Source organism: Rhipicephalus sanguineus, unplaced genomic scaffold, assembly GCF_013339695.2.
Source record: "Rhipicephalus sanguineus isolate Rsan-2018 unplaced genomic scaffold, BIME_Rsan_1.4 Seq433, whole genome shotgun sequence".
NCBI lineage: Eukaryota > Metazoa > Arthropoda > Arachnida > Ixodida > Ixodidae > Rhipicephalus > Rhipicephalus sanguineus.
The window spans coordinates 63822-77100 of NW_023615247.1; the positions used below are offsets into that span (position 1 = coordinate 63822).

The 13279-nt window shown below is 45.6% G+C and overlaps 1 protein-coding gene across 1 annotated transcript in view; it reads left to right on the plus strand.

Annotated features, from left to right (window-relative positions):
• The window catches only part of LOC119377324 (protein FAM204A-like), a 40741-nt gene extending 28396 nt beyond the window's left edge, over positions 1–12345 (plus strand). The window contains exons 5-6 of the mRNA XM_037646858.2: positions 1512–1618; positions 12004–12345. Of these exons, the coding sequence (XP_037502786.1) occupies positions 1512–1618; positions 12004–12046 (150 nt within the window). The 3' untranslated portion in view covers positions 12047–12345. The remainder of the gene's footprint in view (positions 1–1511; positions 1619–12003) is intronic.
• The last annotated feature ends 934 nt before the right edge of the window (positions 12346–13279 follow it).

Below are 13279 nucleotides of genomic sequence, written 5' to 3' on the forward strand. Positions count from 1 at the left end.
GTAAGAATTCCCGCAAGTGAGTGGGATCTGGTAGACGACCCCACACTTACACGGCCAAACGTAGACTTTACATGGTTCGTTCCACAGCCTTCACTTAACACGCTACTGTGCTCTATTTTTCTCCTAACGGGAGGACAGATTCCGGAAAAATTTATTTGGAGCAGAGAACACTGTCTTAACCCTGTACCTATTGCCTACAATACTAAGACCATGGGATAGCTTGTGTACATAAGGTAACACTGTTACCTTTTCGTTGGAATGGTTCAGACCCTTTACCCATCCCGATAGCCTCTCACTGCAACTAGACAGCACACTGTCAGGGTAACCCGCTTGTTGAAGTCTCTGGATCTGTGTTAAGAAACTACGCTCCATGCCATGTTCGCAAGACTTTGCCAAAGCAGACTTCAGGGCGGAATACGCTATTCCGTTCTTTATCACTTTCGAGTGTCGGGACGAAAATGGAGGGAGGGGTTTCTGCGATCTCGGAAGATAATGCCGACAAACATGACTGCCCTCGAATGAAAGGCATAAATCTAAAAACTGTAGCTTGGTGTCCTTAACCAGCTCAAGGGTAAACCTCAATCCATAGCCGCATTCACGGAAAACTTTCAGGATATCGGCTGCCCTTCTACTGTAGTTAATGCAAGAAAAAAAACACTAAGTAGTCATCTACATAGCGAAATACCTAACTAGCCACATCCTTGAGGTTAATCCTGAAGTCTGCGGTTAACTCGGCTCAAGTACAGGTCGCTTAGCACAGGAGCGACTTTCGAGCCAATGCATATTCCTGTTTTCTGCACAAACAACTAATCATTCCATTCTACAAACGTGTTGTTTAGATAAAACAACAGCAACTCAAGAAATGCTTCTAAGCTCATCCCACACCGCTGTGTAAATTCCAACTCGTCATTGTGTTCCGTAACTGCTTCCTTGACGCTGCGCATAAGTTCACCTTGTTCGAGCGAATAAACTAGATCTTCGACATCAATACCCCTCTTTTTATATATATTTTTTTGCTTTTGCACACGGTTTTTCACTTGTCTTTCTTGTTCTTGTTTTTCTTGGATGATCTTTTCAAATCAATTTTTCAGTTGCGAGTAAGCGTTCGTCCTGTGTGAATGTTCCTTCTTAGTCTGTCTTTTAGCTCTGCATCAAGAATGCATTTGTACCAACTAGCCCAATTTTCTATCCTGTTTCTTCATTACAGTCGATCTCGAAGTGGCTCTCGAGTGTTCGGTTTTGTTATGAAGAAATTAATGTAACTGAAATGAAGCGTGACCAACGAAAGTTCGTATTTAGTTCGCTATAACAAATAATTCACTATATCAGTGTTTTAATAACGAGGTCCAACTGTACTCTGTGACTGCTTCCTATGAAGCTATTGGCAAGAAGTGAAATTTTGGTTGTTCAACTACAAATTTTCAGCTGAATGCAGTGCATATTAAAATCCAGTCGAATTTGCTTCTGGCGCAAATATTCTGTATTCATTCTAAGTGCTCACCCCTCAACAGTTTGCTGTGAAGATTGCCGATGCATTTGCTGCCAAGCGGTGTGCTGAGGAGCAAGAGGCCAAGAGCAGGAGGGACTACGTCAAGAGGCAGGCCAAGCTACCTTGGGGGTGAGCTCTCATTATTACGCCATTGCCAACCTACGAAATTTGCTTCTTTCCCAATTTACACAGTTGGTCCATTTATTATGTCTCAATGTGCCTTTGCTTCGTGTGTTTGTTCTCAGCAGCACATGCCGTAAGTGGTGATAATGGAGCCACGTATTTGGTCAAGTGATGGCTTTTTTTCCTTGGGATTTTTCTCAGTAGCCTCTGCGAAGAACACGCAGCCTCATTTTGATACGCATATACACTGAGCCACACAAGTTTTGCTTGGTCGACACACTACGTTATTGCCAAAATGCCTTCGGTTGGGCGATTTTTTACACATCCAGATCTGGCAGTAATTAAAATTACTGTATATACAGTAACTCTATAGCAGTAATAAAACCGTTGTGCCATCTCGTGCCTAACCTTCGAGCGGTGTCAACTGCACCAAAACACAAATTTTGAATTAAGTCACTAAATTTAGGAGAATGTGTACGTTCAGCGGAAACCAGAAAGGCTTACCTGTGTGTATAGTGTTTAGCCTTAAAATCGAAGCCATCAAGCGCCCTGAACTACTTTTCCACGTAATGATCGAATGACCTCAGCATCGAAGTTTATTGGCTCACGAATCTATTGCCTCAAAAATTTCTCAAATCCCTCAAGAACGAGGGGATTTAAAGCGAATTTGTCGCACGCCTTTAGCACTTCCTCTCCGATGAGCGGGCTGGAAGCTGCACATGGTCAGTGCGTGTCATGAAACGTCTCCCGGTGTGATTCCGGTACTCGCTAGTGCTGTGTAATTTTAGCACACAATAGAGCGTGGCGCCAACACGTGGTGGCACCCCGTGGCAAGAAGCGCATCTGATCCAAACGCCGCTCCTGATTTGTGAGATATCGCCCAAGAGCGGTAATCTGCTGTATGATGACATACAGCTCGCGTTGTCAGCTCCAAAAGAGAGTTATGACAGGACTCCACTTAAAGAGAGGGCGCATGAAAAAGAGGGAACTCCGCGCTCTGCTTGTAAGCTCTCCTTGTCGCAGTATTTGGCCTAGTTGTTTGCAGCAGCATCTGCTTTTCGCAGTATACTTTTTTTTTTCGCCACGGCAAGCCCGAGGTGAGGACCCTTTCGTTGCCTGTTGCGCAACGTGCACGCGTCCTTTGCGGTACGAAGGAAAAGGGGTACCGAGGTGAGAGGAGAAAAAGAATTCCACTTCTTCGACCGATGCAGTTAAACCGTGGAGGAAGAAACGTCGAGACTATCTTGAACTGTGGCTTGCGCCAGTTCAGCATCTAGAACACGTCAGAAAGAAGTACATTTCTTTCACTTGTGAGAATCAGCATAGGCTTTGCAAATGACGTTAGTGTTGGATGCAGTGCCTGTTTTGCATTATAAGCGAATAGTATACATACTTATCTCTTCACATTGTTTCTCCTTTTCTTGTTGAACGTGCACATATTTCATGATCTTGTGCAAAGAGTCCCCGTAAGTAATCCTTGAGAAACGCAAGAGAAACACAGGGACTGAGAAGAGATAAACATGGACAAGCACTTTCTAACAACTAGTTTTATTAAAGAAAACTCAGACTTCTTATCCTAACAGAACTGCGCACGGTACACGAACATATCAGCGCACATAGTGACACTCGTGAAATGGCTAAACAGTCACAAAAAGGCAGATAATATTGATGTCTCTTTGTCAGGTATGGAAATGGACGGATGACTTACACAGTCGTCATTGTGCTGTGAATTGAAAAGCGCTTCTACGATTTCCCTCGATGTTTGGTTACAAATTGTAACCAAACATTGAGGGAAATCGTAGAAGCGCTTTTCATTTCACACTCACAATGTTTAAAAAGAGTGTCAGTGTTTTCAACGAGGGGGGTGCACTCGCATTCGTTGCAGCGAAGGGCGAGGTGTGCGTCCTTTCAAACTGGTCAAGTGCCCTCTTAATCTAGCATTCACACACCTGCCTGCCTGACCTACATACACGTGCCCATACGTCATGGGAATCCTATACATTATTTTATTGTTGCATTCTACATACTTGCTTTTGTGTGCTATGGTGCAGTCTTTAGCACTTTGCTCGCTTTCATGTTTTTGCTTTACTCTGGAGCACACACTGCCGATTTTGTTTTTTGCCGAAAATACTACTCTTACGTCATATTTGCTTGCAACTTTTTTTAATCGATGGGAAAGGCCATTTACGTACGGAATTACCCCAATGGGCAACCAATAACTTTGGGACGTCTATCGGACCACTTTACTGGACATTACGTACATCCGGCGGATGCACGACAAATACCGTGGGACGTTCAACGGGACGTCCGCAGGACTATATGGCGCAAAGGAATTGAACATCCCGAGTTAATCCCACCGGGCGTCAAAACCGGATATTCGGACGTGCTTGGACGTATGCAAATTCAGTAAAAATCTTAACCGACGTCCAGGAAACGTCCGTGGAATGACCCATATGCTGGACACAGTGAGGCTTTTGGTCATTATCACGTGCAGAGCTGGACTTTCTGTGTATTTTTGGCACCTTCAGGATATCATATCCTGAAGGTACCCAAAATCCACAGAAAGTACAGCTCTGGACGTGATAATGACCAAAAGCCTCACTATATCCAGCGGGGCACCAATGGGCTCATTGTAAATACAGCTCAAAAATCGAGACGCAGACAATAAAAGTAAGGACACAAACAAGCGCTTCTTTGTGTCCTTACTTTTCTTCTACGCACCACTTATATCCAATTTCCATGTAGAATTCACATCGGTTTACTACTGAACAAATAATAAATCTGAACATGCAGAGGATGAACACGTACTTCATAAATGACGTTTAGTGTATGGCGCACAAATAATCATGCTTATCAGAAACAATAAATTATCCAATGATCTTGTAAAAGCGGCTTTATTAATGAATAAAGCGCACCGAATGTGGCACAAAATACGACAAAAGGTGACCGCACAAGGTGAAGCTGATTGACGCAGCAGCAACATAAATTCAAGTTATGCATGAATGCACTCCAGGTCCCGTCAAAGAAACTGCGCTGGCTTTCACACAAGCTGGCGTGGTCTCGGGCCTCATGTCTTGTACAAACAGCGGTGAAGAAAAGCTGCATACAAGAAGAAGCAAGTAAGCTAGTTATAATTTACAACAAATAATTGAGCATCAAGTCATTCTAAAGACAGATTTCCAATTACAGATGTGCACAAATGCTGTCATGTATTTATTAACGACAGTCATAACTACTCACAAAGCGAGGCACCTGTTGTAGAATCGTTGCACTATTTGTCAGCGATAGGCCGGCATGGTTGTAGCAAGCAAGCAAGCAAGCAAGCAAGCACTCGCTCGCACGCATACACCCACCCCACACACGAGCTGTAACCCGCAGAAGAACAAGATGACCGACCTGGAATAGGGCGAGTAAGTCTGGCTTACGATTCGCAACGGCGCGTCTCCGTATAGTTTCGCGTTCGACCAAGATTCAACCACTAGCAAAGAACTGTCAAAAGTTCTAGCAGTAATGACGAAAAGTCAGGCGCACTTAATTTCACTTACCGAAAGAAGTAAGTTATCCGAATAGCTGCTTGCTAGCTGCAACGAAGGTGGCGAGCAGATCAGGCCATTGTTGTAACGGACCGTCGGCGAAAACACACAGTAGAGCTGGTTTCACGAATCACTGATGGAAAATATGCGGCAAATGGCATGAGCACAGTACTTCATGCCAGATAACAGCCAGTGAACCGTACAGAAAAGCTGGCACGCTACACAAAATGCGAAACGATGACAGCCGTGCTGCTGCCAACGCAAAACGACGCGACGACGCCAACGGCGTCACGGCGTCTCCGCAGTCGCCGGTGCACAGCACGATCGCGAAGGACACGTTTCAACATGAGTGCCGCCGAAGCTGATTGCACGGTGCGCCGCATGGTGCGCCGGGTGCGCTGCGTGCGTGCCTGCGTTTTGCCGGTTTTACTACTGTTGTCAGTCGCTGCTGTGCGAGCGTGCTGTTAGAGGCATCGTTGTGAAACAAATTATTTTGGGGGTATGGTTGTCTGCGTCATTTGTTTGAGTAAAACCGACGTAACCGCTCTTTTGACATGCCGTTTTTGTATATAGGCCCTTCTCGAGAAAACATTCGAAGAATCATTGAGATAGTCGTTGTGCACTCGTACTTTCAGATAAAATGTCTGAAAAATGTCTCGAACTAGGCGTTATGAACTTCTTTGGCAAAATAGACTCTGGGTATGCCGTAGCTGTTGAAAATGCTAATAAAGAGTATGCAAGCACATTTGAGGGGCGAATTAATGCTATATTTAAAAAATGCATATATTTTTGGTCTTCTCGTAAACTAAGACGTTTTTTAGAGGTTTTGTGTTTCGTGGGAAGAAACTGCAGTCACGTTACGTATGTGCGTCACCCATTCACCTTTCTCCTAAGCACGTAAATAATCGCGAGAAATGCCACGAATGCAATGCATACATGCTCGCACAATTATCCATGAATTATTTCCTCAATCAAATATTTTCCGAAAGATAAAACTTAGCGGCGGTTTCCATATGTTGCAAAATCAGTTTCACGCATTGTCAGATGAACTAGCGTGTAGCGGTTTGCATCCAAACAGCTTTGAAATGTCCGCACGGCCATCTCCTGTCGACGTCCTCTTGATATCCACGCCTGTATTATTGAAAACGTCCACGTGCTATATATTCTTGGACGTCTGTCGGAAGACCTTTTTTGGACATCCAAAACGCGACGTCCGCTGCACGCCCCGTGAACCGCCGTTCTGGGACGCGGACGTTAGGCTCTTCTTCGGACGTCGTCAGGATATTCGTTGTCCATTGGGTACAGACACTTTTGAACAGGGATCAATCTGCCTGTCCGTTTCTCTTGCTGGTTGCTTATCACATTTGCGGTCGGCATTACGAAAATCTTGTTTCCACTCTGTGAACAATGCTTTTGCATCCCAAATTGGCCGGCTGAAGGATGCTGGGTACCCACACACCATTTTGCTAGCATCTTGCGGGCGACTTCTGAAGTATTTTAAATGTGATAAGCAACCAGCAAGAGAAACGGACAGGCAGATTGATCCCTGTCCAAAAGTGTCTGTAATTCCGTACGTACATGGCCTTCCCCATCGATTAAAAAGAGTTGCAAGCATATATGACATAAAAGTAGCATTTTCGGCAAAAAACAAAATTGGCAGTGTGTGCTCCAGAGTAAAGCAAAAATATGAAAGCGAGCAAAGTGGTAAAGACTGCACCGTAGCACACAAAAGCAAGTACTATGTAGAATGCAACAATAAAATAGTGTATAGGATTCCCATGACGTGTGGGCACGTGTATGTAGGTCAGACCGGCAGGTGTATGAACACTAGAATAAGAGAGCACATGACAAGTTTGAAAGGGCGTCCTAACACACACCTCGCGCTTCACTGCAACAATGCGAGTGCACCCCCCTCGTTAAAAACACTGATACTCTTTTTAAACATTGTAACCAAACATCGAGGGAAATCGTAGAAGTGCTTTTCATTTCACAGCACAATGACGACTGTGTAAGTCATCCGTCCATTTCCATATCTGACAAAGAGACATCAATATTATTTGCCTTTTTGTGACTGCTTAGCCATTTCACGAGTGTCACTATGTGCACTGATATGTTCGTGTACCGTGCGCAGTTCTGTTAGGACAAGAAGTCTGAGTTTTCTTTAATAAAACTAGTTGTCAGAAAGCGCTTGTCCTGTGTTTATCTCATCTTAGTCCCTGTGTTTCTTTCGCGCTTCTCAAGGATGAACCGTTTCCAACTAGGTCAAATAGCTGTGCTACCCCGTAAGTAAGTCCTGGGTGTTTAAAGCTTCAGAAAGCCTATTCTGAGTTTCGTTTTTCGCTTCACATGTGGCTTTATTTTTGTGATCTAGCTTTGAGGTGTTTTATGTTGCATTGCTTTAAATATTAGTTATATCTGAACATGATCCTAATCGCTAGCATAACGATAATGTAAGCACACTGGAATGCGGTCGTTGTAAGAGGACTCAGCTTTTTCTGAAACGGTTTACTGTCTGCATTTTTTTAATACTGTAATTGGTATATTTTGTGGTGCCTTGGTGCATCTACCTTGTACTCGTGTGTGTGTGTGTGTGTGTGTGTGTGTGTGTGTGTGTGTGTGTGTGCGTGCGTGTGCGCGCGCGCGCGCGCCGGCGCGCGTGCGCACGCGTGCGTTATTGTACTCCCCTTACTCTTTTGCGGAGAAGGTATGGTACCTTAAACACGCGATTCAATCCTGCTATATCCTGCTATACACCAATTTCACAAGGAGGCTGCCATTTTTAAAGATGGATGGATGGATGCTATGAGCGTCCCCTTTATAACGGGGCGGTGACATGTCTGCCACCAGGCTCGAAGAAGAAAAAGACAAAAAAAAAATTCCTTGTTTCATGTTGTCCTAATGCCTTATCTACATTGATTAAATTTATGTTATTATACCAAAAAAATATAAATTCACGGTCCATCTCTCTGCCTCTTAAGGCAGAATGACCTTTTTTTTTCTCCCCCAATTATTTATTTTTGTACTTTATCTCTACTTTTCTGCCACCAATAATCTAACCGTCTCTTACTTATTTCTATCGCGGGCGTGTTCAGCTTTCCATTGTTGTCCCTAAAACCCAAGGCTTCATGTAGACTCGTGCCCACACGTATACCTGGGTGAATATCGCCACATTCAATCAGTACATGTTCCATTGTTTCCTTAGTTCCCCCGCAGCATGTACATTGTTCTTCTTCGTTACTGAATCTCGCTTTATAACTACGCGTTCTAAGGCAACTCGATCTCGCTTCAAACAGTAAAGCGCTTCCTCTTGAATTATCGTAAAATGCCTCCCTCCTTATTTCGTTTTTTTCCTTTTCGGTAGTTACTCAGTGCCGGCTTCTTTTCCATCGCTGTCATCCAATAAGTCCTCTCCGCCTCTCTGACTTTCCGCTGAATGCTCCTTGTTGCCATATCGCCCGCACTGCCAGCCGCATATTTACTGGTGAGCCTCCTAGTTCTTTTTCTCCACTGCGTGTCAACGCTTTTTCTATACAAATACCCGAAAACCTTCTCTGCCCATCTACTCTTCTTCATTTTCCTCAGCCTCTCTTCGAATCTCATTTTGCTCTGAGCTTCCCTCACTTCAAAGCCTGTCCATCCCATATCACCCTTTACCGCCTCATTTGTCGTCTTCCCGTGAGCGCCCAACGCGAGGCGGCCCACCGTTCTTTGATTTACATCCATTCCTGATTGCACTCTGACTTCATGCACACACTGAGTTCCCAAATGTAAGCCCCGGAACCATCACACCCTTCCACAGCCCTCGAAGCACCTCGTACCTATTGTATCCCCATAAAGCTCTGTGCTTCATAATTGCAGCATTCCTCTTTCCCTTTGCTACCGATGCTTTCTCTTGTACCTCCATATATCTGTCCCCCTCATTTACCCATACTCGAGGTACTTGTACTCGCTTACCCTCGGTATTTTTTGGCCCTGTATTAAGACCGTATGGTCTCCGTGATCATTGAATACCATCAATCCACATTTTGTTGCACTAAATCCTAGTCCTAGAGCCTCACACTCCCTTCCGCATATATCTACCAGTCGCTGTATATCATCTTGACTGTCCGCAAATAAGACAATATCATCAGCATAAAATAGACCTGGAAGCTTCTGCTCAACCATCGCTCCGACCTGTTTGTGTGACAAATTAAATCCAATGTTGCTACCTTCTAGCGCTTTTTCCATCCTCGCCATGTACAGCATGAATAACAGCGGGGACAAAGGGCATCCCTGTCACCGCCGCAGCGCCACCTAGCGTCTGCGATGTTTCGCCGCCCTTCCGGTGTGTGGGGTTCCGCGTCGGTGTATGCAGCGTGTACGCTCAGTTCACAAGGCATTGCTGTTCTTCGCGGTACACGGGCAAAACAGAGCAACGCTTCGCGAGTTTAAAGGTGCTGGTAAATAATCGCTTAGCTGTCAGCTTCAAAATGGCTGAAACAGCAAGCAGCGGCGGCCCACGAGACGTTCCCGCAGCAGCGCCGACGATGAGTAGAATGCCAATGCAGTTCTTAAGCAGCATCTCTCTATTGGCAATTGCTTTGTATATTTTGTTATAGCTGACCTCGGTGCGGTTCTTGGAATATGCGCTATAAGAGAGCGTTAACATTTAGGACAACTCGAGGGAATCGTAGAAACGTAAATGGAGACGAGCGAACACGTAGGCCATTGTCCGTCTGCGCGCCAGGAGCGCGCATTAGTGTTTAAGATGACTCCCGCGTTTCCGAGCCGTCATTATTCAAGTTAAACGTAACTCTAATCCCTAACAGACCATTTTGGTTCCGATTGGCACGTTGCAATACAATGTTCATGGAACGACAGGAGCACAAACACCGATGCCTGTGTTCATTCGTGTCGCCGTCGTAGTTAAAAGCCTGTGGCCTCTGATCGTTGCACAGGATAAGAAACAGATGTACGACGGGTGAGCTCAAAATTCGACGTAGAAACAACACGATGATAAAATGAAAATTAAGCCTGTTGCACATCTGGAAGCATGACATGGCGTAAGTTCGCTTCGGCGCGAGCCGCCGCCACAAGCGATACGCCGAAAGGGCGCCCGCTTTTGGTAACATTATTGTCAGTTTGTTTTCCGGCGAGTATTTGAGAAGCATTACGATGAGCGCACGTGTCCAAGTAACGACCTGGCTTTAACGAACGTGGGCCGATTATTCACGACACCCAGGTTGCCGCGCGAAAAAAAAAAAAGGTGCGGTTGTCATAACGCTACCTTAGTTATCGTCACAAAATTGTCAAGTCGAGAAAGAACGTGCTCTCGACAAAACGTTAGAGACGCGTACCTGCGCCAAAGCATACATGTCATGCAGGCCTTTCTGTCATGTAGATTGGAAAGTGTAGATTGGAAATTCGATAACCTCGAAATTGCACGCACAAAGATGGAACATTTTCTAACCGCAGGCATTGTACATCATGTGCTGTAGCATAGAATCAGAGAGGTTGATGTTATGAGTCTTGGCCAAACATTTTGTGTATTAATCGTCAGCCTTGACATTGGTTCTCTTTGGTGCAGATGATAAAGTGTACCAGCACCCAAGCACAATCACAAGTTGGTGTGATGACTTGAAAATGTGGCCATAAGTGAAGACACCACATATAATATACTATTTGCGGGTGAAGAAGGCGTGCGACCTGAGAGAAGCGAAGTCATTTAAAAGCATTGTGCACTTCGCATGCCTTGGCTGCCACTCTTTCAGGCTTCCGTTGCTGTTGCCTCAGCCGAACGCAGCGCAGTGGTAGCTTGTCGACTTGTTCTCGTCCGACATTTCGATTTGCGGCAGCACAATCGCTTCAGCGCGTCAAAAAATGGAAACATGCTGACCTCTCACGCACCACGCAGTGCAAAACTCGGGAATCCGCACACACCAGCGGCAGCGGTCGGCCGAGGTGGAGAGAGAGAAAGCGGCAAAAATACACCGGTTCGAGGCTACGCTCCTCCTCTCCGTGAAAACGGTCTATAGGAAGCCCAAGAAAAGACGAACTAAAGTCAGGTCCAAGATGGTCCCCATTCTGGGCCTGCACACTACAGGCTAACGAGCATCTGCAGCCATTCTGTGCTAATAAAGTATTAGTAGTATTATTATGGCGATAGCAATTGTATGGAAAACCCAGGCGGATATTTGCCGTCGCCGTGAAGTTACGTATATAGTGCAAGGGCGATAGCATCGCCTCGCGCGTCTCATGTTCTATGTGCGAGTGAAAGCGTGCGAAGGGAGCCGGCGATCATGGTTCAAGCGGGGAGGAAACACCCCGGCCGTCTTCTGGCGCACGAAAGGCCACGGGGATGCGGATGCAAGGGGGGTGGTTCTGGAGGGGTGGCTGCGGGACTCCAGCAGGGACTGCGTAATTTGATCGGGCGGGCGCGGTCGCGGACGGCTCATACCTTTGCGGGTGCGGTTTTCTCACCGCTAAGTTTCCGTTGAAGCGGTAGATAACACGAAGGTCGCTTCGCTCGATGCAGCGGCCACGTTTCGCTACGCCAGCTCGGTTGCTAATGGGGTTAGCCGCTTGTCTTCATATAAAATTTCATTTTGTCGCTATCGCATTCATTGCTTCACCCTTGGGGCGAAAGTGTCACTTTTTATTTATCAGTTTAAAGTTGGAAGGCTGCACTTGATGTTAAATGGGAAATGAAGAACTGAATTACCTAACATTCATGAATTACAATCTTTGTTTTCTCATGTAGTATTTTTGTTTGCGCCACACTTTAAGTACTTAACGCCATACCACTTAACTCGTTCATTTGTTCTTTATAGAGCACGATACATATATAGTCATCCTGCGTTCTGCTGATTTACCTTGCAGGTTTGAAGCAAAAGAGCGGTGGCAGATGAAAGGAAACATGTGACTGAATGACTTCTTCATGGACACATGGATGTGGCATTGCAGGCGGACAGTGGTTCCACTGTTGACATGAAAACCTGATCCTACAGTCATCTGCAGGCGCTCACTGCCTACTGTGGTCCTGCCAGCGTATAACTGCAGGTGTGCCGACACATCGATTTTAGCGACTGGTGTCGTCATGCTCATGTACTTCAGCACACGCTTTATCGGTACCTTATTGTGCTACAATAAATTTGAAAAAGAAAAAAAAAGGCTGGTGTCATATATGGTGTATTGTTCTTCTAATAAGCAATAAAGTAGTTCTCTCTAGAAAAATAAATTGTTTCCATGTAACTGCTATCGGTGACTTTTTCTGCGATAAAAGATCGCTTAGTCACACTAATGCTATTGTCTTTCTCAACTGAAATTTGCTTATTTATTTCCTTAATACATACTGGGGACACGAAGTCTATGCAGGGTGGATAAAATACATTAGGTCACAAAAAAGTGAAACATTGCCGTAAGCAGAGTCCTGCTTGGTTGGCACCCACTGTGCAGACTACAATGCACAACACCATCGACAAAGCGAATGACACTGCCGGAATTCAACATGGCGGCCCTAGCGACGTGATGCGGGCGTACGAAGGAAGACGTCACTGGCACAGCAGTGCATTCATAGGCGTATCTATGGGGGGGGGGGGGGGGGCAAGGGGGGCGCTAGCACCCCCACTGCCCCCTCCGCCCCCGATTTCGACAGTGGTGACTGTCGCCAGCACACTGGGAAACGAACCACGGTGGCCAAGTTTTCTTTCAACACAGCAATCACGTCAATATATAAAAAATTTGTCCTACGCGTCTGCTGTGAAAATGGTCTTCCGCGTCTCACGACTACGCAATATATATATATATATATATTATATATATATATATTATATATAATATATATTGTAGTGAAGAATACGTGACGACGACGAAGAGCGAAGAAAGCAAGCCACAGTGCGAGCGACACCCACGCGCCCCGAGCTTGCACTTGCCTGGATCTTGGCCCTTGACGTTCCACGGCGTTCTCGCAGTTTGTACGTGAATAAATCACGTGACATTTGGTGGAGGTGCTGGGAGGGAGGTGTTGCGAGAGGTACTGGCTCAACGGAAACCAGGATACGACGAGTACGTTGTTGCTTACGCGAGTCGAACCCTGAAGAAAGCGGAGTGCAACTACTCAGTCACTGAAAAAGAGTGCCTCGCCATAATCTGGGCT